Genomic DNA, 25533 nt, shown 5'->3' with positions numbered 1-25533 from the left:
GGCTTGGCCCGAATGTCTGCACGCAATGGTTCCGTACCAAGATTCACAACAAGCCTGAACTGGCAATGTACATTTAACCAATCACCAATCATTTAAGCAGTATTTAGATGTGCACTTGCGGCGCCAAGGCTGTGGGCCAAGTGCTGAAAAATGGGATTAGGATGCTTTGGTGGTTGTCTGTGACCAGCACAGACGCGATGGGCCAATGGGCCTTTTCTGTGCTGTTGACCTCTATGGCACCCATCTCCTGCGTCAGATGGCTGGCTTCAGAATCTCATCAGACATCTAAATCTTTGGAAACCTGAAGCACTGATGTGCCATGTTTCAGGTTAAGACAGGCACTCGTCAGTAGTTCACGCAAGCATTTGGGGCAGAAATGCTTAGCATTAGAGCTCTTGAACACTCATGGAGACTGCACTTTAAATAATATTGAATGTAGTACCTCTGTCAACACCATTCAGCCGCCTGCAAAGGAAACATTCGACATTTCTTTTACAGTTTTAAATAATTATATATTATTTTTATTCGGCAATAAATTAGGCAGTAGCTATATGAAAGAATTATGGAAATGCTTAAGACTTGAGCAGCTTACAATATACATCAGTGCATATTACGCCAGTACATTAGTACATTTACAGTACATACAGGATTTACAGACACCCCCAGATCAGTCTCCAGTTAGCACACAAGGTATGTTCAAGATAGACAATATTTCACAACATTGAGTTAGGAAGGTATGGCCAAGCCATCCAGCTTGCCCTTCATTCAACCATAGGCGATGCACATCATGGGCATTTTTAAGAGGAATGAGGGAGGAGGTAACACACAGAAGCACGCACGCACGCCCACACATGCAAGGGAAGTACACAGTTTGTAAAAAAAACGATTGAAAATCCCACTTGCCCAGAGCAGCGGAGAGTTTCAGTCCCACCGGTAAGAACTTGACGTTTCATCGCGGGATGGCTGATAATTAATTTCACCTACCTTGCAGAACAGGTGATAGGAGGCCTGTGACAGACAGACATAACTTCACCCGTGTTTCAGGACCTCCTTTTAAGTTATCCTTGCTGCGACGGTGGGATAAGCACACTTCCTTGTCGTCTACTGACCAATGCACTTTTGCCCCGTAATATCTCCACCAGCACCACTCTTGCCCCTCTCCGGCTTATACCATTGCCTGTTAACAAAGATCCTGGATCCCGGTGGAAACTGAAGGAAGCACCAAACCTGCGCTTGTCAGCCAAGTAAACAATAAGCCAGTAATGAATTTTGGTTTTCTTTCCTTTTTCCCCCAAAGCGTACAGGTAACAAATGGTTAGTTTCAGAGCTTTTCAAGCACGAGACAGAACAAGGTCGATGACATAACCACTTTGTTGTTAATTCGAATATACAGCACACTTTTGTAAACATATATTAACATTTTAGCGATTAAGATAGTGAATATTTAGAAATGAGCATTCCTAAGGCCCCTCAACGGCCCAGCAGACGAGGGCACAACTCAGCATAGCGCTAAAGCCCTCAAGAGCTGAAGGCTCCGGGTTGGACCATGGATGGTGCTGGCTGACCTCAGCCAGGGGACACGGCAAAGGACAACATCCCAGGAGTAAGGGGGAGAGAGAGAAAAAAAGAAAAACGGTTGGTTATCTGGTGACATCCACTGGAGACGTGAATGATGACAGCAGGTGGTGATACACATCAGGTTCGGTTGTGATACGTTTAGTAACGAATAGCTGGCGCATAGTCTTAAACCAGGTACGTAATTACCCAGTAAGTATCTGAGGGTGCAAGTAGAACAACACCACGCCACTTTCAGGAGAGGGAAGGGTGCTTAGAATGGTGACGGAGCAAGGGAGAGATGAAATGAACATTTCTGAGAAGGGGTGATGACTCTGGGTGAATGGACTCCGCTAGCTCTTCAGCGATATGCCTGCGTGATGATGGCCCATTTCAAAGACTTGGGGCATTTGGAGTTGGGGGTTCAGGAATGGATTGAAAACAGAGGAAATGGTCTTGAACATTCTTGAATGCCTGATTGTCAACCCCAGGCACGGGTCTGTTTCTCAGGGTTATGCCACATGACCAATCGCGGAACCAGTAAATTTCTGGTGGTGATGTTCGGAAGAGCTGGAACCTCGAGGGACAACGTCTGCTGAACAGGCGGAGGAGGATCCTTCGGGAAGAGGTCCTGTGTTTCCTTTAAGCAGACAGCAGGGAGGCAACAGGAAACCAGCTCAAGTACTCTTTTCCCCAGTCACAATGCTCACGGAAATGGAGAATGCGAGGATCCTGCGAGCAACAAAGAGGAGAACAAAGGACAGCGAGACGTGGAGAAGCGAGCAGAAGGCCTGCCCTTAGGCAGATACCAAGACAGACTTGAAAGACAAAATGGGGGCTCCTCAAAACAATTTTTCATGCTTCAAAAATAAAAGTCCCACAAAAAATAAAAATGAGACACATCCCCTCTGTAAACACAAATCCCGGACGGCTATGCACGCTGCTTTTGTTGCAATCTATTGGGCTGCGGTCATTCCGACCTATCCAAGTCCTACGGCAGTCACTCGCAGGTTTGCTCATCCGTAGCAGCACATGGCGGACAGACACAACTTTCATCATCAAAGACTTGAAAATACATTTAGAGCACCCAATTAATTTCTTTCCAATTTAGTGCGGCCAATCCACCTACCCTGCACATCTTTGGGTTGTCAGGGCGAAACCCACACAAACACGGGGAGAATGTGCAAACTCTACACAGACAGTGACTCGGAGCCGGGATCAAACCTGGGACCTCGGCGCCGTGAGGCAGCAGAGCTAGCCACTGTGCCACCATGCCGCAGCACTGACTTAGAATAGTTGAGGTTTAAATTAAAGTAAAAAGGTGGAGGAGAGGCGGGTAAAGAGCCAACAGGACAAAGGGGAAGATGGTAAAAATGCTAGAGAAACTCGGCAGGTCAGGCCGCATCTGTAGGGAGAGAGAAAATGAGAGTTAACGTTTTGAGTCCGCCTGACTCATCAGAATTGCCAGACCTGCTGCGTTTTTCCAACATTGTTTCAGATTTCGGCATCTACAGTTTTGCGTATTAAAGTGAAGATGGGGGCTCGGATGTGGTTCAAAATAATGTTTTTACGTATTCCTAATATCTGATCAGCTTTATTCCAGTAATGCCAAGACTTACTTTAGCACGGCAATGAGCAAGTTAAAAAATAAGTCAGATCTTCCGCGAGACAGGTATCTCCCGGGGCGTAGTCTCAGGGTTAAAACCCGGAGGGTGGTTTGATCTGGGAGAGACGTGCCTGCCCGACGTTTCGAGAGTCCTGCAACATGTGGCATTTTTACAGAGCATGGGGCATGGGAAAACTGATCCAAAGACTCCAGGCCGTGACCAACCCGTTCAGGCAAAGCAGAGTCCGATTAAGCCAAGGGCAGCGGAGTTGGAGGGTTGGTAATAAATATGCCAGAACCGAGAGGCCAAGACTGAACTGACTTTCTCTTGAGAATAAAAGAAAGATGAAGGGGTGACCTGTAAGAGGTCGTTAAGATTATGCAGGGGTTTGATCGGAGAGATATTTCCACCTGTCTAGAAGTAAAACCTGGAGCCATTAACACAAGAAAGTCACAAGGTGCGAAAAAGTGGAACCCACTAACTTGAGCAGCAGTTGAGGTAAACAGTAGCAATGTATTTAAGGGGCAGCACGGTGGCGCAGTGGTTAGCACTGCAGTCTCATGGTGCCGAGGTCCCAGGCTCGATCCCGGCTCCGGGTCACTGTCTGTGTGGAGTTTGCACATTCTCCCCGTGTTTGCGTGGGTTTCGCCCCCACAACGCAGAGATGTGCAGGGTAGGTGGCTTGAACACGCTAAATTGTCCCCTTAACTGGAAAAAATGAATTGGGTACTCTAAATCTTTTTTAAAAGCAATGTATTTAAGGGGAATATGCATAAACACAGGAGAGAAAATGGAGTAGAATGAGATGCTGACAGAATGAGAGGCAGGTTCCTGTGGAGCATCAGCATGGACCAGTTGGACAAATTGGCCTGTTTCTATGCTGCACGTTCTATGTATAAATTGAGTCGTTCAATCCTGCCGTTTACTGTATGTTATAGCTTGCCCGTCCATACTCTGGAAGGACACATTCAATGGGCACATTCAATGTTCTAATATTAAAATAAAATGAATAGCAGCTGTCATGAAGGCTACCATGGTCAAAATGGGCTTTAGATCGCAATTGTGCTGTAATGAGGATAAAATACCAAAGGAATGTTTATCTAGAATGTCCCTGTGATGAATGCAGGGTTTTAGATACATTGGATTATAAACATTTGGCAACTTAGGGGTAAAAGCCTTGATTAGAGTGTGTTTGAGAGCAGTAGTGATGTTTATTTTAAAAATAATCTTTTCTTGCAAGACCAGAAAGCTTTTAGGAGTCAGAGGTGAAATTGACCACAGTAAAAGGCCTGGGCTAATGCACTGTTTGACTACGGGGGAGTCCCTGGGGAGTTAATTTTTCAGCTTGGGGAGCTGATGTCATTGTTGGGTGGAGCTACGGTATTAAGACATTCTGAGACAGCCTTTGAGTTGAGTTTTGATCTGGCTACCCTTTAGACCAAAGTAAAGTATTTTGCTCTCACAGTAGGATAATTAAAAAAGATTAATAGTATTTAGAGCGGTACAGATTTGTCCGAGGACAATCAAGGAGTTGAACAAACCAGTTCAAACAGCTTTTTGAAGATATCCAGCCAGAGTCTGCAGGGATTCTAAAGATGATCTGTTCTGGAAAGCAAGTATTACTCTGTGCCTTTGGGATGTAGAATGGTTGGAGAGCTGTATGTTTTTTTTCTTTCCTGATGTTTAATTGGGAATAGAGAGAATCATTAAGGGTATTGCATTTACTAGTGCTGTTTAAGAGGTAATTGTAAGCTATTTTTGGGTGTGATGCTAATGAGTTTAATATTGTGTTCATAATAAAGTTGTTTTTTTAAAACACCAAATCCCTATTTCTTTGTGCAATCACTCCTGGAGAGAAGTGTTCTTTCCACAGTTTTGCCAAATAAACTAAAATATTGGGGTTTCGGTCCAGTATCCTAGCCACTGTTGGGGTCTGGTCTGGGATCGTAATAGCCCCGAATTGCATTTTCTACTGCTCCAGAGTTTAAGCTGTGATCTTATCACTTTTCTTTTTTAAAAGAAAATATTGATTTGACAACTTGGATGGTGGCAGAACGATATCCCACTATATCCCCACTTTACCTCTTCTCTGAAAACACTGCTCATTGCCGTTTCTAATCTGACACCTGGGATTCAGTAACCACCGGTGTAGTGGGCATGCTGGTCACTACAGTAACCAGTCAGGAAGACGGAATACTGGGCATTGTAATAGCAGGATGGTCACCAGGGTACTAATAACCAGCAAGGACGGATAAGCAGGTGACAATTAAAACAATAGTATTTCAATAATATGTTAAAACCAAGATGGGGTTGGGGGCTGACAACTCTCAGGACTATCGCTGCTTAATAAAGGAATGTCAGACATAGAAACAGCCCGGATCAAGAAAGACTTCAAAACACACAAGTGTATCTGCCTTAAGTAGAGAACAGCTAAGACGGCAGAACTGCGTTCAAATCCCAAAGTCCTGAACTAAATTACGTTGACTATTGGAAATAAAATGAATAGCAGCTGTCATGAAGGCTACCACGGTCAAAATGGGCTTTAGATCGCGAGTGCGATGTAATGAGGATAAAATAGTCCACTTTCCAGTAGTCAACGATTTCTCATTATGAGCCAAGTTAAGGTCAATTCAATCATACTTCAAGTAAATTGCATCAATACATGTACCCACACGTAGACACAAATTAATGCTGTAACAATATGATTGTTAACCAGATACCTCTGCCAGAAGAAGCAGGGAGCGGGAAGAGAATAGATTCTGTAAACTATAGGGAATGAAATGTTTCACTATAATACCTGGCACATTCAAAGCTCATAAATAAGTCTTGCTTATCATTTAACATTCGAAGGTTACTCCATATATTGCTGTAAATCCCTTCAGAATTCCAAATTATTCAAATATTCCCACTGCCAATTCAGCAGAGGTTAACAAATTTCAGATAATCAAGGCTCATTCAGCAGCACCCCATCACATTTTTTTAAAATTTAGAATACCCCATTATTTTTTTCCAATTAAGGTGGTAATTTAGCGTGGCCAATCCACCTACCCTGCGCATCTTTTGGGTTTTGGGGGCGAGACCCACACAGACACAGGGCCCCCCCCACCCCCCCATCCCATCATTGACCCTGACTGTTGGATCTTCCCAACAATCCAGCAATGTAGGGCAACTTTGTATTGAGGGGAACACATTTAAATTGAACAAACACAATTTATGTCTTGTTTGCGTGTTCAATCGCAGCGTTCCAAAAATAATAGATGGTAAAAGTGAACTTTCAATTTCATTCCCAAACGCATCTTTTGAATCCAATTAAATATCTTACTGACGGAGGTCGGAGAGCTAAGAACCAAAACAGTGCTTTGGGCCTCAAAGGGAAAGACACCATCATGGCAGGGAAGAGGGACGGATAACAAACCAGTCAATTAACAGGACCTATGCACGACAGAGCTGTAAGTAAACGACAATTGTAGATTTTTGCTACTTGTAGTTCTGGACATTTATAGAGGTATTACCTTCGCTGAAAAAGCATCCGCTGCTTTTGCTACTTGCTTGCAAACCCACAATGTAATGAGATATAAAAACAGGAATTACTGGAAATGCTCAGCAGGTCTGGCAGTGTCTACGGAGAGAGGAACAGAGTTAATGCTTCGGGTCAACGACCTTAGTCAGAAGCTGATGAAAAGGTCGTTGACCTGGGAGGCGAATGCTGCTTCACTCCGCAGATGCTGCCCGCACTGGGCGAGCGTTTCCAGCATTTTCTGATTTGATTTCAGGTTTTCCAGCATTCGCAGTATTTTGCTTTGGTATGTGATGACATAAATTGCATTGAAATGTGTCATCGCACATGTCTGCAACACAAATGGTGCTTTTATGATGGCCCCCCCCCCCCCCCCGGCCAATGAAACCCCCCCCCCAAACAGGCGCTGAACATTTATTTGAGAAAAGGTGATGTCCCTCCCCAATTTAACTAAGCCCATTGCGATTCTCATAATCAGACCTACAGCACGGGGAGGCGGGGAGGTTGTGGGGGGGGGTCACCTGGCTACGCGCACAACAGCTGCAACACATGCTTGGTACCAGGCCCATCTCTGGAAACAGAAAATCGAACTGGCTATCCTCTGGATTCCAGCGACCTGCCAGAGAAAAAGACAAAAAAAAAAGCTGCACAGTGTGCTTCAGATAATAATTCTCCAAATACCAACATCTGTAGGTTAAACACTCCCTGTTCTATATCGAATAAGGATGTCTAAAATAGGAAAACCAAAAGAAAAATGTGAACCGCACACAGACCCCAAATAAGCTGTAACATTTGCATTATGTAAATATTGAGGCATCTCTGAATCGTTACAGCACAGCCAGTCAATCCGCCTCGTCTGCGCCAGCTCTCGGAATGAGCAAGCTACATAACCCAGGTAACAATGCATTTACAGTCAGAGAGGCAGGTTTTAAGGAGAGTATTTTGCAGAGAGGCAGTGAGGTGGAGCAACGTTGGGTGGGTGGGTGGGGTGGGGGGGGGGGGGGGGGGGGGGAGGAGGAGAGATTTTGGGGCTTATTAACTCCTCAGGTGGCTCGGTTGAATTTTGTTGGAAGCTTATTGTGGGGGTTACCAAGGAAACTGAGTTTGTGACAGGGACCAGAGACAATAGCTGTAATCTTCCCAATATTTAATTGAAGGAAAAGACAATATAGCTTCTATAACGCATGGTTCGTGTGATCCACTGGACTGGTTTCAATCACCGACCTGTAATGGTTAGAGGGGAATTCCCCCCCCCCCCCCCCCCCCCCCCCCCACCCAATATTGGCCCTGGGGTATTCTCATTTATTTTTGTCACTGCCTGTTAATGGTATTTTAATTTTAAAGATGAAGGGTCTGTACTCGTTGGAGTTTAGAAGGATAAGGGGGGGGGAACCTTCTTGAAACTTACAGGATACTGCGAGGCCTGAATAGAGTGGACTTGGAGAGGATGTTTTCACTAGTAGAACCGGAAGACACAATCTCAGATTAAAGCGACGATCCTTTAAAACGGAGATGAGGAGGAATTTTTTCAGTCAGAGGGCGGTGAATCTGTGGAACTCTTTGCCGCAGAAGGCTGTGGAGTCCAAATCACTGAGTGTCTTTAAGACAGAGATAGATAGGTTCTTGATTAATAAGGAGATCAGGGGTTATGGGGAGAAGGCAGGAGAATGGGGGTGAGAAAAATATCAGCCATGATTGAATGGCGGAGCAGACTCGATGGGCCGTGTGGCCGAATTCTGCTCCTACGTCTTGTGGTCTTATAAGGGCACTGTTTAATTAATTCTAAAGAAAAAGGCGTCCACTGCTATGTTCAAGGCCGGTTGTCCCTGGAGAGGTAGCACGCGGTGTCCAGTGTTATGCTTCCAGGGCACCGTGGGGGCTGAAGGGCATAATTAACCCCCCAGAATGACATTTTCATTTAACTATGTAAGGTTCCTTAAATTCTAAAGCGAGAGACTACTGGAATACTGGGGTAGTAAGTAGGAAGCAGGCATGTGGAATGCTGCATTCTGTAAATAAACCTTACACCAAGGAAAGTATTAGCGTCTAGTTTCATACTGGATCACTGGCCTGGGACTTGATTAACACAACCAGGAGATTAATCGGCTGCTGTGGGTCAGGGTAGAGGGTGGGAGAAGGAAGGCAGGATTGACGGGCGCTCGTCAATTTGAGTACGCCGCGTTTGTGACTTTGCCTCTCACGTTATGAAGCCAGTAAAACATGAAAAAACAATTCCCGCTGCCTTCCTGAGACCTACGAGTAGCTGTTGTGTTGCTGCCTGCGGCGAGCTGTCCTCATCTTCTCAAAGCGTGCCTCCATCTCTTCCAGGACTTTGGGTGTGTATCGCACCACCAATTTCACCGTGCCCTGAGCAGCTTTCAACAACTCCACTGCCTTCTCGTGCTGCTCCCCCTCCACACTCTGAATGCAAGGAGGTGAAAAGATTTTATTAAAATATATTTATACAAGCCAGCACATACTCAGTAGAGGAAGAAAGATACCTTGTAATCTCCCTGTACTAACTGCTAAATAGCCAAGTAAATTACCCTGCAAGAAATAAAAGGTATTTAAACACATCTGATTTGACTGTTTAGCCAGGAAAGGATTGGCTGTGCGCACATACTGCCAGAAGGCGGTGCGTAAACATGCCGGAGATATACACAGGTGATAAATCCGAGCTCTGCTCTTGCTGCTCCAGAGAATAGACTGGCATTACTACATCGCCAATCCACTCTAGCCACTTTACCATAGGTCCCAGTTGGCTAAGGTAAGTCACGTTACTCTGGCAACCCATCAGAGGAAAGAAATCACAAAGGAAGCAATGAGATTTACAGCATTCTTTGCGAAGGCTGCAAAACAGAACCAAGCCTGTTGTATGTTCTGTCCAGAAACATGGTAACATGGGTGGCACAGTAGCACAGTGGTTAGCACTGTTGCTTCACAGCGCCAGGGTCCCGGGTTCGATTCCCGGCTTGGGTCACTGTCTGTGTGGAGTCTGCACGTTCTCCCTGTGTCTGCGTGGGTTTCCTCCGGGTGCTCTGGTTTCCTCCCACAAGCCCCGAATGACGTGCTTGTTAGGTGAATTGGACATTCTGAATTCTCCCTCTGTGAACCCGAACAGGTGCCGGAGTGTGGCGACTAGGGGATTTTCACAGTAACTTCATTGCAGTATTAATGTAAGCCTACTTGTGACAATAATAAAGATTATTATTATTACAATGAAAGTGTCTGTTAGACTGGCAAGCAAAGCCCGAAGAGACGAACCAAACCCAAGGTTGAACTTGCGTCTCTCCAGTCTTTAAGCTGTTGTATAAAGCTTTACTTAGACCCAACGTAGAGTAACTGCATTCGATTCTGGGCAGCACACTCACGAAAGGGTACATTGGCCTTGGAGGGTGCGATGCCAATCAATCTGAATGATACCAAGGCTAACATTGACTGAGCTGGTATACCTTTGAGTATTGAAAATCAAGGGATGGTCAAGTTAAGGTCTTTAAGATGACTAAAAGGGTTTGTTGATCGGGTAGATTAAGAGCAACTATTTCTTCTTGTTGCTCAGTCTAGGGGGCAGAATTTTAATATTAAAGCGAGGTGATAATAGAATCATAGAATTTACAGTGCAGATGGAGGCCATTCGGCCCATCGAGTCTACACCGCCCCCTGAAAGAGCACCCTACCTAAGCCCACGCCTCCACCCCATCCCCGTAACCCAGCAACCCCACCTCACCTTTTGGACACTACAGGTCAATTTGGCGTGACCAATCCACCTAACCTGCACATCCTTGGACTATGGGGGGAGACCGGAGCACCCGGAGGAAACCGACGCAGACACGGGCAGAACCCAAGCCAGGAATTGAACCAGGGTACCTGGCGCTGAGAAGCAACAGTGCTAACCACTGCGCCGCTGTGCTGATATCAGGAAATATTTGCTCACATAGAAGGAGGGGGCAAATCTGGGATTCTCGCTTCTAAAAAAAAAAAGCTTTCGTTGCCGGGGTTCGATTGAAATTTTCAAAATTGAGATGAATATAGTTTTGGGCTCGCATCTGTGATTTTTGTGTTTTGTGTCTCTTTGCTACAACCATTACCATGCCCACCTTCTTTTGTTCCATAAAGTCTTTGTGAAGTAATCCCTCCCACCTCCTACTCTGTCACAGACCTTTCACTGTGGTTTAGCCCCATTTCCCCCCACCCTTTCAATCACATTTCTACCTTCCTTCAGTTCTGAAGAAGTCATATTGGATTCAAAACATTAACTCTGTATCTCTCTCCACAGATGCTGCCCATCCAGTTGAGAATTTCCAGCACTCTGTTTTTATTTCAGATTTCCAGCATCCTGAGTATTTTGCTTTTATTGCTACGTTTTTCTTGGTTGGGGGGGGCGTTATCAAGGATCACAGAACAAGGTGGGCAAGTGCAGCTAAGTCACAGGTCAGCTGAGTGAATGGCGGAACAGGCCGAATTGCTCGCTCCTGTTCCTGTGACGTTCAGGTGGATTCTCTGACCAGCAAAGAAGGAACCCACCCGTTGACCCTTTGGCCAGCTTCACCCAGTGGCTGTCACCAGTCACGTTCATCAGAAATAAATGCAGCAAGTAGACCTCAGCACTCACCACTCCGTTAACCGAGAGTAACTGGTCGCCCCGTTTAAGGCCTCCGTGTCTGTCTGCTACTCCTCCAGGGATAATTCGGGATATGTAGATTGGGGAGTTCTGCTCCTTCCCGCCCATTATGTTGAAGCCAAGTCCTTCTTCTGTTTTGGGAAGTTCGACAACTCGAGGGTGTGCGTGCCCCTCACTGGCTGCGAAGGCCGCAACTGTTGCCTAGGATAAGGATGGAGGGAGGGAAAGAGAGAGCGAGAGAAGGGCGAGAGGCGAGCGGAGAGAGCGAGCGAGAGGAGAGAGAGCGAGCGAGAGAGAGCGAGCAAGAGGAGAGCGAGCAAGAGGAGAGCGAGCAAGAGGAGTGCGAGCAAGAGGAGAGGGAGCAAGAGGAGTGCGAGCAAGAGGAGAGCGAGCGAGAGGAGAGCGAGCGAGAGGAGAGGAGCGGAGAGCGAGCGAGAGGAGAACGAGCAAGAGGAGAGCGAGTGGAGAGGAGAGTAAGGATAGCGAGCGAGAGGAGAGCGAGCGGAGAGGAGAGCGAGCGAGAGGAGAGCGAGCGGAGAGGAGAGCGAGCGGAGAGGAGAGCGAGCGAGAGGAAGCGAGCGAGAGGAGAGCGAGCGGAGAGCGAGCGAGCGGAGAGCGAGCGAGAGGAGAGCGAGCGAGAGGAGAGCGAGCGAGAGGAGAGCGAGCGAGAGGAGAGCGAGCGAGAGGAGAGCGAGCGAGAGGAAACCGAGCAAGAGGAGAGCGAGCGTGTGAGGGGAGAGCAAGATGAGAGCGATTACCATCCTTAAGAGTTACAAAGCCAATGCACAGATTGGACAGGGCAAACCCTTAATCCATCTCAGTGCCTATTCCAAAAACCAATTCAAATTGAAGCCAATGCATCGTCTCTACAAGAGAGACATACAAGATCCAAAGCTGACGGGAAAAGGCTTCGCACCTCATCCTGGGCTTGATCTGACGCTTAACTGACACAGTTGAAGTATTTCCTCTGCCAGGAAAGAATAATTTTGTATTTACTACAAGACACATGTCAGGAGTGTGATGAAATACTCTTGCTTGGGTGAGTGAAGCCAATAGCACTCAACAAAGACAAAGTAACCCAGAAGACCAACATGCCATCCACCACTGACACACAGTGGCAGCAGTGTGTCTAACATATGCAAGATAAACTGCAACTACTCGCCAAGACTCCTTCAAAAGCACCTTCCAAACCTACAACCTCTACTGCCGACAAGGACAAAGACAGCAGATGTATGGGAACCCCACCTTCTGCAAGATCCCCTCCAGGTCATCTACCATCTCGACTTGGAAACGTCTCCCCGTTCCTTCATTGTCGCTGGGTCAAAATGCTGAAACTTCTGCTCCTAACAGCACTGCGGGTGTACCTACGCCAGATGGACTGCAGCCACTCAAGAAGGCGGCTCACCACCACCTCCTCAGGGGCAATTAAGGGTGGGCAATAAACAGTGGCCCAGCCAGTTTATAAACAGTGGCCACAGCCCAAGAATGAATAATTCATCTTTTAAAAATTGATTGGCGATAATTTCCTTTAGTACAAGAAGCTACAGCAAGCGGACAGAATCTGACAACTTCAGGCAGGTCATTCAGAAGAAGAACTCCTTAACATAAAGGGTATTAGAAATCTGGAAGTCTCTCCCCCAGGAATCTGTTATGGCTGAGGGTCGGTGGAAACTTTCAAATCGGAGATTGATAAATGTTTTCATCAAATGATTTGGAACTCGGTGAACTAAACTGAGTTAAGGTTCAGATTGACTGTGATCTGATTGAATGGGGGAAGTGGATCAAGTGACCTTTTCCAACAGTCACAGGTTCGCTAATACCAGCATTTAATGTTCTCATTTCGCTAATACTTTGTTGCTTGTGCTCAATTACAATTTGCAATACGCCCTGGGTTTACCAGCTTGTGCATACCTTGGCTGTTGCATGCGCTCTGATCTCGGGGCTGCCGTTGATGTCGAGTGTTTCGTAAAGTTGTTCGTATACCTAGAACGAGAAATAGACCATCCATTATTTGGGCCTCCCATACCCCTGAAGCCCGCAAACCCCCATGTCTGTGACACGCAAGTGTGCAGTTCCCAGCATACCAGAGAACGTAGCAGCTTCTTTACTAAAGTACTCCCACATCGCCCTGTGTCGTTACGGAACAGCGCAGTGCTCTCAAAAATTAGTGGAATAGACTAATAACTATAATCAGCCCCAATACAAAAGGACAGCCACTGGTGGATTATAATCTAATGCCGTCACATCTCTCGTGGCATCTTCATGCTTTAATTATACCAACAGGACTGTTAATCAAGTGTGGCGGGAAGTGTATTAAGAGAAGCAGGCATGTACTTATAAGCCAGACTTTAAAAACTATTACGAGCTGATCTCCCAAGAATTTTCACTCAGTGTCAAGATCCAATGAGTTTCAGGTGAGATGTGGGTAAAAGGCGAAGGAGAAGTTGAACAAACCCTGTGGACATTTTGTTGATTGCCCTTATATGTCAACTTTTCTACATCCACATTTATTTAATTTTTCCAATTAAGGGGTAATTTAGCGTGGGCAATACAGCTACCCAGCACATCTTTGGATTGTGGGGGTGAGACCCACGCAGACACGGGGAGAATGTGCAAACTCCACACAGACAGTGACTCAGAGCTGGGAACGAACCCGGGTCGTAGAGGCAGTAGTGCTAACCAGTGTGCGCCCCCCCCCCCCCATTTATAACAGGAACTACACTACAAATGTGAACATGTCAGAAGTATAATTGCACCTGACCAGCAGTGATCGTCCTGCAGCATCTCCACTGGCTGGAAGGTGTAATTGCAGTGTGACGTTTACATAGGCAGCTCCCATTACAAATGTAAGTGCGGGAATTTACAATAGAAAATTTGATATAAATGCGTGGCACAAATGCGAGAACAGACAGTAATATTCTGTAGACAGAACAGCTTCCAGCGGCAGTATTACTGGTTGGCCTCCATTTATGTTGTAAAAGGGACATTTACGACCAAGTGTATTCTTTAGCTTAAGTTTGGGAGGGTGGATGTTGGGATCTTTTAGATAGATATTTCAGGTAAGAAAAAGGCCAACAGGATCAACTGGTCTGTGCTAGTGTTGATGCTCCACACAATGCACCCCACACACCTCTACTTTATCTCACCCTATTCCTGACTCACTCAAGTGTTTATCCAGCTTTGTCCTGAATGCATTGATGCAATTCACCTCAAGTACCCCATGCAGCAGCGAATTTATCAATCTCGCAACTCTCTCTTCGTACAACTTTAAATGTTAGAAAGTTTAAAAATAAGATTTTAAACAGATGCCAGAATGAAACCTGCAAATAAGCTTCTTTCCTTCAAAAGTTTGATGCACACAGAAAGGGCCACAAAGTGTTATTGGTTACCAACGGTGAGCTTTTACAAGCCCATGGCTTTAGGGAGCAAAGTCAGAGACATTAACTGGACACCTACCTCTCGGATGGCCGAGCAGAACTTGCTCTGAAGAACTCGCTGCAGCGTCTGCAGTTTCTGCGGTGGGACGTTGCCACTCCGCTGTAACTTCTCCAGCAGCTCGATCGCTCTGGCAACATCTGGGAGACACGGAAAGCAGGAATCATGAATCAATCAGCTCGGCAGACAGTGCTCAGGGCCGGGTTACTTTCCCTTCTGGCAAGAATTCTCAGGTTCCTGTCCCCTGCCCACCCCAGGCAAGCGGGTATGGGGGTCCCTTAGCTCACTTGCAGCAGCTCCTAAACATACCAGCGCTAGCGTCCCCTCGAGGTGGACACAAAAGATCACATGGCATCACTTAAAAGGTTGAGGGATTCTTTCCGGGGTCCAAATCAATATTTATCATTCAATTAATATCTCTAAAACCTGTTTGTTTAAAAAAAAAAATCAGGCTGTTGTCTGTGGGAGCTTGCTGTGTGCAAATTAGTTGTAAAGCACTTTGGGCCACCTGTGAAAGAAGCTATATAAATACAAGCTCTTTCTCCTCTACACGTTTTGTGGGGAAGTAGCGAACGTTTAAGATGATGTCAATCGAGCCTGCATTGTCCTAGATACTTGAGGTTTGCGAGTGGTTTCAAAACTGCACTCATCTAAGCAATTGAAGAGTACTCCATCACACTCCTGACCTGTACCCTGCAGATGGCGGACAGGCTTTAGGGAGTCACTTGCTGCAGAATTCCTAGTCTCCCACCTGCTCTTGTAGCCATAGAATTCGTATGGCTGGTTGTGATGACTTCCAGGGTGTTGATGGTTGGGGAGAATTTAGCAATAGAGATGTTGTTGAATTCCAAAGAAAGGTGGTAAGACTTTCCCTAGTTGGAGGTGGTCATTACCTGGCAGGTATGTGACACGAATGTTACCTGCCATTGATCAGCCGGAATGCTGTCCAGGTCTTGCTGCAGATGAACACAGACTGTTTCAGTATCTGAGTTGCAGTGAATGATGCTGAACATTTCTGACCTTATGATCTTGGGAAGGTCATTGATGAAGCAGATGATGATAGTTGGGCCGAGCGCACTAACCTGAACTCCTGCAGTGATGTCCTGGGACTGAAATGATTAGCTTTCAACAACCACAACCATCTTCTTTTGTGCTAATAATAATAATCTTTATTATTGTCACAAGTAGGCTTACATTAACACTGCAATGAAGTTACTGTGAAAATCCCCTCGTCGCCACACTCCGGCGCCTGTTCGGGTACACAGAGGGAGAATTCAGAATTTCCAAAGTACCTAACAGCACATATTTTGGGACTTGTGGGAGGAAACTGGAGCACCCGGAGGAAACCCACGCAGACACAGGGAGAACATACAGACTCCACACAGATCTAAGTCCAGCCAGTAGAACATCTTCCTTCCCGATCCCCATTGTTTCCAGTTTTGCAAAGATGTGCAGGCAAGGTGGATTGGCCATGATAAATTGCCCTTAAGTGTCCAACAAGGTTAGGTGGGGTCACTGGATTACAGGGATAGGGTGGAGGCGTGGGCTTAAGTAGGGTGCTCTTTCCAACAGCCGGTGCAGACTCGGTGGGCCGAATGGCCTCCTTCTGCACTGTAAATTCTATGATGTCAAGGGCAGTCACTCTCACCTCTGAACTCAGCTCTCTTGTCCACATTTGGACCAAGGCTGGAATGAGGTCTGGAGCTGACAGAGCCCAAGCTAGGCAATGCGAGCAGACTACTTATAACTAAGCCCGGCAGTGATACCTTCCATCACTTTGCTGATGAATAAGAGTAGACTGATAGGCAGTTAATCGGCCTGGTAGACTTGACCTGCTCTTTGTGGACAGGACTTACCTGGCCAATTTTCCACATTGTTGGCTAGATCCTAGTGTTGCAACTATATTGCAACAACCTGACTGGTGGCGCAGGGAACGCAAGTCTTCGGTGCTACAGCCAGGATGCTGTTTGGGTCCATGGCCTTTTGTGTATCCAATTCATACAACGGTTTCTTGATATTATACATATGCTGGGCTCCCCCACCGGTGAGGATCAGGATATGGGGACACTAAAGTTGAAAGCTTTCTCTTATGCACTGCACAGATGGTGGTTTTAAAGCAATATCAGATGAGAGACCAAGAATTGGGGAGGAAAATAAAAGGGAAGGATTCTTGGACAGGATAGCAGAGAGCGAGAGCTTTACTCTGTCCCTAATCCATGCTGCGTCTGGCATGGGAGAACAACGGGTAACTACAGTGGAAAAACTGGGAGCACTGATCTCCTCCCACATCAATAACCACTGTTGGTAAAAATATATATACTTGAGGCAACACCGTGCATATCAGGAGGACGTGGGATGTTCCCATTGAGTGAATGTATAACAAGTTGCTGATTTCAATCACATCACGAGGGAGTGACACTATATCTGGTCAGAATGACAATTTACACAGCAGCAGGTGTGTAGGTTCAGCCGAACTCCCAAACCAGGTCAGTCAGAAAATTCACCTGTAAAAGCCTCCAGATCCAGCTTGGTTATCAGAGTATACATCCTTCATTTCACTGTACAAGAATGTAACAAGGCCACAGTGCTTTGTTAAGACATACTTGCATTTATATAGAACCAGTAATGATCACTGATGTTATTTACGGAAAGACAGCAGTCCCTTTATTGGTTTGAAAGCACCATCCACTCCACCCTTTATGGTTTGCCAGCATCCACACACACCCCTCCCCCCTCTACTGGTTTGCCAGCATCGCCCCTTCCACCCCTAGTTATACGGTCCACAATCCCAAATGTTTCCTTTGTTCTCCCCGCCCCAAAGCAGTTGGTCACCCTGCTGGACAGGGGTGATGCCCACTCCGGAAAGAAGGACAGCAGGGTGGTACAGCGGCTAGCACTTCAGCCTTACAAGCGCCAGGGACCCGGATTCGATTCCGACCTCGGGTGACTGCCCGTGAGGAGTCTGCACGTTCACCCTGTGTCTGCGGATGCTCCAGTTTCCTCCCACGGCCCAAAGACACGCGGATTGGCCGCACCACGTTGCCTGCAAGTGGGGAAGAGGAGTGGGTCTGGGGGGGGGGCTCTTTCAGAGGATCAGCAAAGACTCAATGGGCCGAATGGCCTCCATCTACACTGGAGGGATTCTATAGTTCCAAGTTTTTCATACCCCAGGCCCCAGCATCTTTTGCCAAAGTCTTTTGACTTGCTCCCCTCGCCCTGTGCCACAAGTTAATGGGATCAGCTCCCCTTCATAGATCATAGAATTTACAGTGCAGAAGGAGGCCATTCGGCCCATCGGGCCTGCACCGGCTCTTGGAAAGAGCACCCTACCCAAGCCCACACCTCCCCCCTATCCCCATAACCCAACCCAACACTAAGGGCAATTTATCATGGCCATTCCACCTAACCTGCACATCTTTGGACTGTGGGAGGAAACCGGAGCACCCGGAGGAAACCCACCCACACACAGGGAGAATGTGCAGACTCCACACAGACAGTGACCCAAGCCGGAAATCGCACCTGGGACCCTGGAGCTGTGAAGCAATTGTGCTAACCACTGTGCTACTGTGCTGCCCCACGAGGGCAGCCACCGAGCACAGTTCCCCCTGCAGCTGCTGCACAGAGAGAGCAGCCCAAGAACTGGAGTCATGTCCCTCACACACCCTGGCCCCGCACACAACCCCCAATACAAACCCCACCCCCTCACAGACCACGCCCCCTCACAAACCCCACCCCACAGACCACACCCCCTCACAAATCCCACCCCGTCGCCCCCCATACAAACCCCGCCCCCTCACATACCCCACCCCCTCACACCCCACCCCATCACATACCCCACCCCCTCACACACACCCATACAAACCCCACCCCCTCACAGACCACGCCCCCTCACATACCCCGCCCCCTCACACACCCCACCCCACAGACCCCACCCCCTCACAAACCCCACCCTGTCGCCCCCATACAAACCCCACCCCCTCACAGACCACGCCCCCTCACATACCCCGCCCCCTCACACACCCCACCCCCATCACATACCCCACCCCCATCACACACCCCCATACAAACCCCGCCCCCTCACAAACCCCGCCCTCACACACAACCCCCAATACAAACCCCGCCCCACAGACCACGCCCCCTCACAAGCCCCGCCCCACAGACCACGCCCCCTCACAAGCCCCGCCCCACAGACCACGCCCCCTCACCCCCCATTAAAAACCCCGCCCCCTCAGAGCCCCCATACAAACCCCGCCTCTTAGACACCGTCCCCCTCGCAAAATCGCCCCCCCCCACATGAATATTCATCACTAACCCCACCCATTGATCGCTGCCCCCGTCAGTCATCGGGCAGCCGCCTCCGATTGGCCGAGAGGGCAGCGGTCCCCGGATTGAAATGCCGGCAGATTTATGATTGTTTTTTTTTGCTATTTCTCTTTAAACAAAAACCGCAAACCCGCTCCGGGCCGGGCGCGCCCCCGGTGCGGGGACCGCAGCCGCCGCTCACCTCTCTCCAGCGACAGAGACTCGGCCAACGCCGCCATGGTGAAGCCGGTATCACCTGACCAGCAACCGCGCGGGGTGGGGGAGCACGTCACCGCCCCTGGCAACGCCGGCGCCCCCTGGCAACGCCGCCGCCCCGCCCCTGGCAACGCTGTTGCCGCACCGCCCCCGCCGAGGCCCCGCCCCTCCCGCATCACCCTGCAATGCCCGTCCTCGGCCGCAGGGGCCGCTGTTACCTGGATTGCTCCTGTCCTTCCAAACAGCCCATTGATGGGTTAGTTGTCCTTTGGGGGGGGGGGGGTTATCCGAGGTTGTCCTATGATGGGGATGGTCCTCTGGCGGGGGAGGATGTCCTAGGTTGTCCTATTAGGGGGGGGAATGTCCTAGCTTGTCCTATGATGGGGATGGGGGTTGCCCTCTGGTGGGAGTGGGGGGGATTGTCCTATGGTGGGAGTGGGGGGGGGGATTGTCCTATGGTGGGGGGGATGTCCTAGATTAGCCTACAGTTGGGAGGGTCCTCTGGCGGGGGAGGATGTCCCAGGTTGTCCTATTGGGGGGTGGTGTCCTATGGTGGGGGGGATGTCCCAGGTTGTCCAATGATGGGGTGGGGGGGGGGGGGTTGCCCTCTGGTGGGGGGGGGGGGGAGTCCTCTGGTGGGAGTGGGGGGGATTGTCCTATGGTGGGGGGGATGTCCTAGGTTATCCTAGAGTTGGGGGGGGGGGTCCTCTGGTGGGGGAGGATGTCCTTGGTTGTCCTATGGTGGGGGGGATGTCCCAGGTTGTCCTATGATGGGGGGGGGGAGCCCTCTGGTGGGAGTGGGGGGGGGATTGTCCTATGGTGGGGGGATTTCCTAGGTTGTCCTATTGGGGGGGGGGTCCTAGCTTGTCCTGTGGTGGGGGGGATGTCCTAGGTTATCCTACAGTTGGGGGGGGGGGTCCTCTGGTGGGGGAGGATGTCCTTGGTTGTCCTATGGTGGGGGGAGGGGAGAATGTCTTAGGTTGCCCTGAGGGCATTGGGTCCATATTCTCTCAAGTTAAGAAGGACGAGCGGGGATCCCAATGAAAGGACATTTGATCCCAATCAAAGATCCTGAAGGGGCCTGACAGGGTCAATAGAGCCAAAGGGTTTTACAAGTGCAGAAAGAGACCCTTCAGCCCGTGGTGTCAAGCACCCATCTGTTATCACCCCGTCGTCCATGGCTATGTGCGCTACAGCGCTTCTAACGTTCCCCTTCATGCTTCTTAAATGTTGAGGGTTCCCGCCTCTATCACCCTTTCAGGCAGAGTTTCAGATTCCTACCACCAAAAAGGATTCTCCCCAAATCCCCTCTAGAGCCCCTGCCTGTTACCTTAAATTTATGCCCCCTGGTTATTGATCCCTCTACTATAATAATAGTATAATAATCTTTATTATTGCCAAAAGTAGGCTTACATTTATATTGCAATGAAGTTACTGTGAAAATCCCATAATCGTCACACTCCGGCGCCTGTTCGGGTACATTGGCGGAGAATTCAGAATGTCCAATTCACCTAACAAGCAAGTCTTTCGGGACTTGTGGGAGGAAACCGGAGCACCCGGAGGAAACCTACGCAGACACGGGGAGAACGTGCAGACTCCGCACAGACAGTGACCCAAGCTGGGAATCGAACCTGGGACCCTGGTGCTGTGAAGCAACAGTGCTAACCACTGTGCTACTATGCCACCTAAGGGGAAATTTTTCTTCCTGTCTACCCTCTCTATGTCCTTCCCAATTTTGCACACTTCAATCATGCCCCCCTTCAGTCTTCCCTGCTCGAAGGAGAACAACCCTAACCTAACCAAGCACTCCATACCTGAAAAGCTCTAGCCCAGGAAACAGCCTGATGAATCTCCTCTGCACCTTCTCTAGTGCAATCGCATCCTTCCTACAGTGTGGCGACCACAAGTGTACACAGTACCCTAGGAGTGGCCTATCGAGCATTTTATACAGCTCCATCATAAACACCCTGCTTTTATAATCTATGCCTCGGCTAACAAAAGCAAGTATCCCATACACCTTTTTAACCACCTTATCTACCTATCCTGCTGCCATTCAGGGATCTATGGACATGCACGAGGATCTGCTAGCTCACTACAAGAGTAACTCACCCGTCATTGCAATGAGGTTAGGTGGATTGGCCATGATAAATTGCCCATAGTGACCACAAAGGTTAGGAGAGGTTATTGGGTTACGGGGAGATGGTGGAAGTGAGGGCTTAAATGGTTCGGTTCAGACTCGATGGGCCGAATGGCTTCCTTCTGCACTGTATGTTCTATGTTCTATCTATGTCCCTCTACCCGCCCCTTTCCGCTACAGTTTAGATCTGCCTTTCGGTCATTATCCAATCCCCGTTTGAAACTGGCAAAGTGATTTGGCTTCCAGCACACTGTCAGGCAGTGCATTCTAGACCCTAACCACTCAGTGCGTCAGAATGTCACTATTGGTCCTGTAAGTCTGTGACCCACTGCTTCCCCACCCTTCCCCCAGTGGGGATAGTTTCTCCTGTCTACTCTGTCCAGACCCCTCCTGATTTTGAACACCCGTGACAAATGACTTCCCAACCTTCGCTTTAGGATTGCTCTGGAATCTCCGGGAATTACAGACCGTCCTGGGGGATCCATGAGAAAAATCGCAGGGACGTGGGAAAGGAATTGGGTTAAAAATATCTGGAATAGGAACAAACTGTTCGACAATCATGAAGCACGATGACCAATGGTGGGTGCGTGGGGGTGGGGCAGTTAGCAGCGGAAGGAGGTCAGGGGATGGCATCTCCAGGGATACGTCCAACCACCTCTCTTCCCCCCAATGAGAACAGTCCCAGCTTCACCAATCCCCGTAACTAAAGTCTCCCGTCACACAGGTTGCTACGCTAAGCACAGTTGGCAGCGTTGTGTGGTGCACTGGGTTCCGATTGCTGGGAAGGATGCAGCTAGATAATTGGTTTATGGAGAAATCATGGCGGAAGGTGTTAAACTGCGTTGTTGATACAAATCATAGAGGAAACATAGAATCGCTACAGTGCAGGAGGAGGCCATTCACAGGGCTAAATCGCTGGCTTTGAAAGCAGACCAAGGCAGGCCAGCAGCACGGTTCAATTCCCGTACCAGCCTCCCCGAACAGGTGGCGGAATGTGGCGACTAGGGGCTTTTCACAGTAACTTCATTTGAAGCCTACTTGTGACAATAAGCGATTTTCATTTCATTTCATTCGACCCATTGACTTTAGGGTGAAAGGAGGGAAGAGGTTTAGAATCGTAGAATCCCTACAGTGCAGAAGGAGGCCATTTGGTCCACCGAGTCTGCACTGACCCTCTGAAAGAGCACCCCACCCAGATCCATTCCCCCTCCCTATCCCCGTAACCCCTCCTAACCTTTTGGACACTAAGCGCCAATCCACCTAACCTGCGCATCTTTGGACTGTGGGAAGAAACCGGAGCACCCGGAGGAAACCCACGCAGACACGGGGAGAAAGTGCAAACTGTACACAGTGACCCAAGCCAGCAATCGAACCCGGGTCACTGGCGCTGTGAGGCAGCAGTGCTAACCACTGTGCTACCGTGCCGCCCTTAATGTTTGTGGGGAGGATAAAGACTTTGATGGGTCTTTTTGGCCAAATAGCCTGTTTCTATTCTCTGAACCAGCTGCAGGAAGACCCTGCGGTTTAATCTCCATTGAAAATGCAGATAACAAGCCGACAAGTCATAGAGAATGTCTAAACTCCCACAGCTAGTCAAGGTTTCAAGTTTTGGACAACTTTCATTGACCTAAAGATGAAGAGACATCGGAACGGGGGCGGGATTCTCCAAGCACCGCGCCAGGCTCGGAGAACCCCGCAACCGCGCCCCGCCGCCCCGATGCCGGCACGCGATTCTCCGTTCTAAAAAGGCAGAGTCCCACCGGCGCCGGGCGCAGCCGGCGGGAACTCTGCGCGCAGGGTCGGGGGGCGGCCTGGTGGGGGGCGGGGGGGGGGGGGGTGGCGGCGGTGCCTCCGATGGGGCCTGGCCCGCGATTGGGGCCCACCGATCGGCGGGTCGGCCTCTCGCTCCCCGGGCCTATTTTCTTACACGCCGGCCCCTGAACTCCCGCGCCATGCTGCGTCGGGGCCGGCGCGTTGAGGGAGGCCAGTGCGCATGCGCGGGTCGGCGGCGCCACTGCGCGTGTCATCGTTGACGCCGGCGCAATTGCGCACGCGCGGATCCTGTGGCGCACAGTGAGCGCCGGAATGGGAGGGTGGAGAATCCCGCCCCCACCCCCCCCCCCAAGTCCAATTCTGGAAGGGCTGACAAATTTGGGCCTGATTTTAGGCAGCGGGGAAGCCAGCCAGAGGGTTGCTACACCAGTCGACAGATGTGCACGATCGATGAGGATAGGGTCGGCTTTGAGAAACACCCCGATTCAAATTCTTTATCTTGTTTTCAAATCCCTCTGGGGCTTCAACCTCCAGCTCCCCCCCCCCCCACACACCCCCCCCCCCCCCCCCCCAACCCTCCGAGGCCTCTGCCCTCCTCTAGTCCTGGCCACTTGAGCACCTCTGTGCCCTCACCTGCCAGGCTCCCTAAGCTCTGCAATTCTCTCCCGGGACCTCTACCTCTCTCTTTCATCCTTTACCTCTTTTGGCCAAGCTTCGGGTCATCGGCACGAATATCTCCTGTGGTTTGGTGTCAAGCGTTGTTTGATAATGCTCCTATCAGGCACCTGAGGTTGTTTCTTGATGTATAAAAAGTCGCTGTGCTGCCTCAGGTGTGGAATGATCAGCTGGGAGGAACGGTTTTGCCCTCGCACATCAGAGGGGATGTACTAGAAGGATGCGAACATATTGGATAGAGTGCAGGAGAGATTGCACAGGCATGGGAAAGCTCAGTTATGAGGGCAGATTGGGGAGGTTGGCGCAGCTCCCCTCGGAGAGAAGGCTAAGAGGAGATTTGATAGAGATGTTTAAAATTCACGATGGAGCTGGACAGAGTAGACGGGGAGAAGCTGCTCCCGAGGATCGAGAACGAGAGGGCACACTTTTAAAGCGAGTTGCGAAAGAAGCAAACGTTGATGTGAGGAAAAATGCTTTTTCACACAGCGAGTGGTTGGGGTCTGGAGTCCGCGATCGGGAAGTGTGGGGAAGGCAGGTTCAATCGAGGCGTTCCAGGGGGCATTGGATGAGTATTTGATTCGAAACAACGCGCGGGGGTGCGGGGAAAAGGCCGGAGAACGGCACTGAGTCACGATGCTCGTTTGGAGAGCCGGCGCAGACACGATGGGGCGAATGGCCTCCTCCTGCCTCGGAATTCTGTGTGAGGGTGAGTCTAGATGCATCGGACATTTGAATTGGACAATTCTACCCGTGTGGATGAATGTTCTCACAAGCATGCGGGTCAGGTACCGAATATGCCGGCTCTCGGTTGGCAATATTGCCAGCCACCAGAGGGCGGCGGAGGGCTCCCTTCCCTCTGAAGGCACTGACATTTGGCCAAAACCTGCCCAAGAAACCATATTTGCACCCTTTCCTTTGTCACAAACAGGGCCCAAGGCAAGGCTAGGCCTCTCCACGGTAACACATGGCTACGTTGAAGATCGAACTGACTACAGCCTCGTTACTCTTAAGAGAGAGGACTCGGGGTGGGGAGCGGGTGACCTAGAGGAGGTCCTTAAAATCCTGACAGGATTTGATCGGGCAGACATGAAAGAGGTCTTTCCTACTGGTGGCCCAGAATCAGGGGCCTTGAGCATATGATGGTCACTCATCAATCCAAGGGATTTTGAGGAGAAACCCTCGAGTTTGGAACTCAACGCAGGTTAAGTGAATAGTGTAGAAGGTGTTTGAAGGACAGCTGGTTAAACAACTGACGGAGAAAGGAATAGAAGGTTTTACTGATGGGGTGAAGTGAAGAGGGGATGGGTGGAAGATCGGGGTGGCGCATAAACGGCAGCATGGAGCAGATGGGCCGAATGGCCTGTAAATTCTACGCGCGTCAATATGAAAGAGGATTTCAGGGAGAGGTTTGCTGGCTGGTTGGCCGACTCTACTTGTGATACTCCTGGAGCTTTGAGAACATGAATTCCCACTCCCCCCCCCCCCCTCTCACTGGAGCAGACCCCCACCCCATTTAATATTATTTAAATGTACAAGTGCCTGTGGAAGTATTTGAGTCGGAAACATTAGGGACCTTCAAGCAGCTATTGGATAGGTACATGGATTACGCTAGAATGACGGGGTGTAGATTAATTTGTTCTTAATCTAGGACAAAGGTTCAGCACAACATCGTGGGCCGAAGGGCCTGTTCTGTGCT

The 25533-nt window shown here is 49.3% G+C and overlaps 1 protein-coding gene across 1 annotated transcript; it reads right to left on the bottom strand.

The window, feature by feature from the left end:
- Nucleotides 1-486: 486 nt before the first annotated feature.
- lin7b (lin-7 homolog B (C. elegans)) lies at nt 487-19321 on the bottom strand. The gene is made up of 6 exons (XM_072492329.1): nt 19239-19321; nt 14756-14874; nt 13211-13282; nt 11291-11500; nt 8936-9099; nt 487-7294 (listed from the first exon to the last, which is right to left on the bottom strand). The coding sequence occupies exons 1-6, from the start codon at nt 19273-19275 to the stop codon at nt 7273-7275; spliced, it is 624 nt and encodes a 207-aa protein (XP_072348430.1). The 5' UTR covers nt 19276-19321; the 3' UTR covers nt 487-7272.
- Nucleotides 19322-25533: the final 6212 nt, after the last annotated feature.

Source organism: Scyliorhinus torazame, chromosome 29, assembly GCF_047496885.1.
Source record: "Scyliorhinus torazame isolate Kashiwa2021f chromosome 29, sScyTor2.1, whole genome shotgun sequence".
In the NCBI taxonomy this organism is placed as follows: Eukaryota; Metazoa; Chordata; class Chondrichthyes; order Carcharhiniformes; family Scyliorhinidae; genus Scyliorhinus; species Scyliorhinus torazame.
The sequence above is the reverse complement of the archived record's forward strand: the minus strand, read 5'-3'. Positions and strand labels throughout refer to the sequence as shown.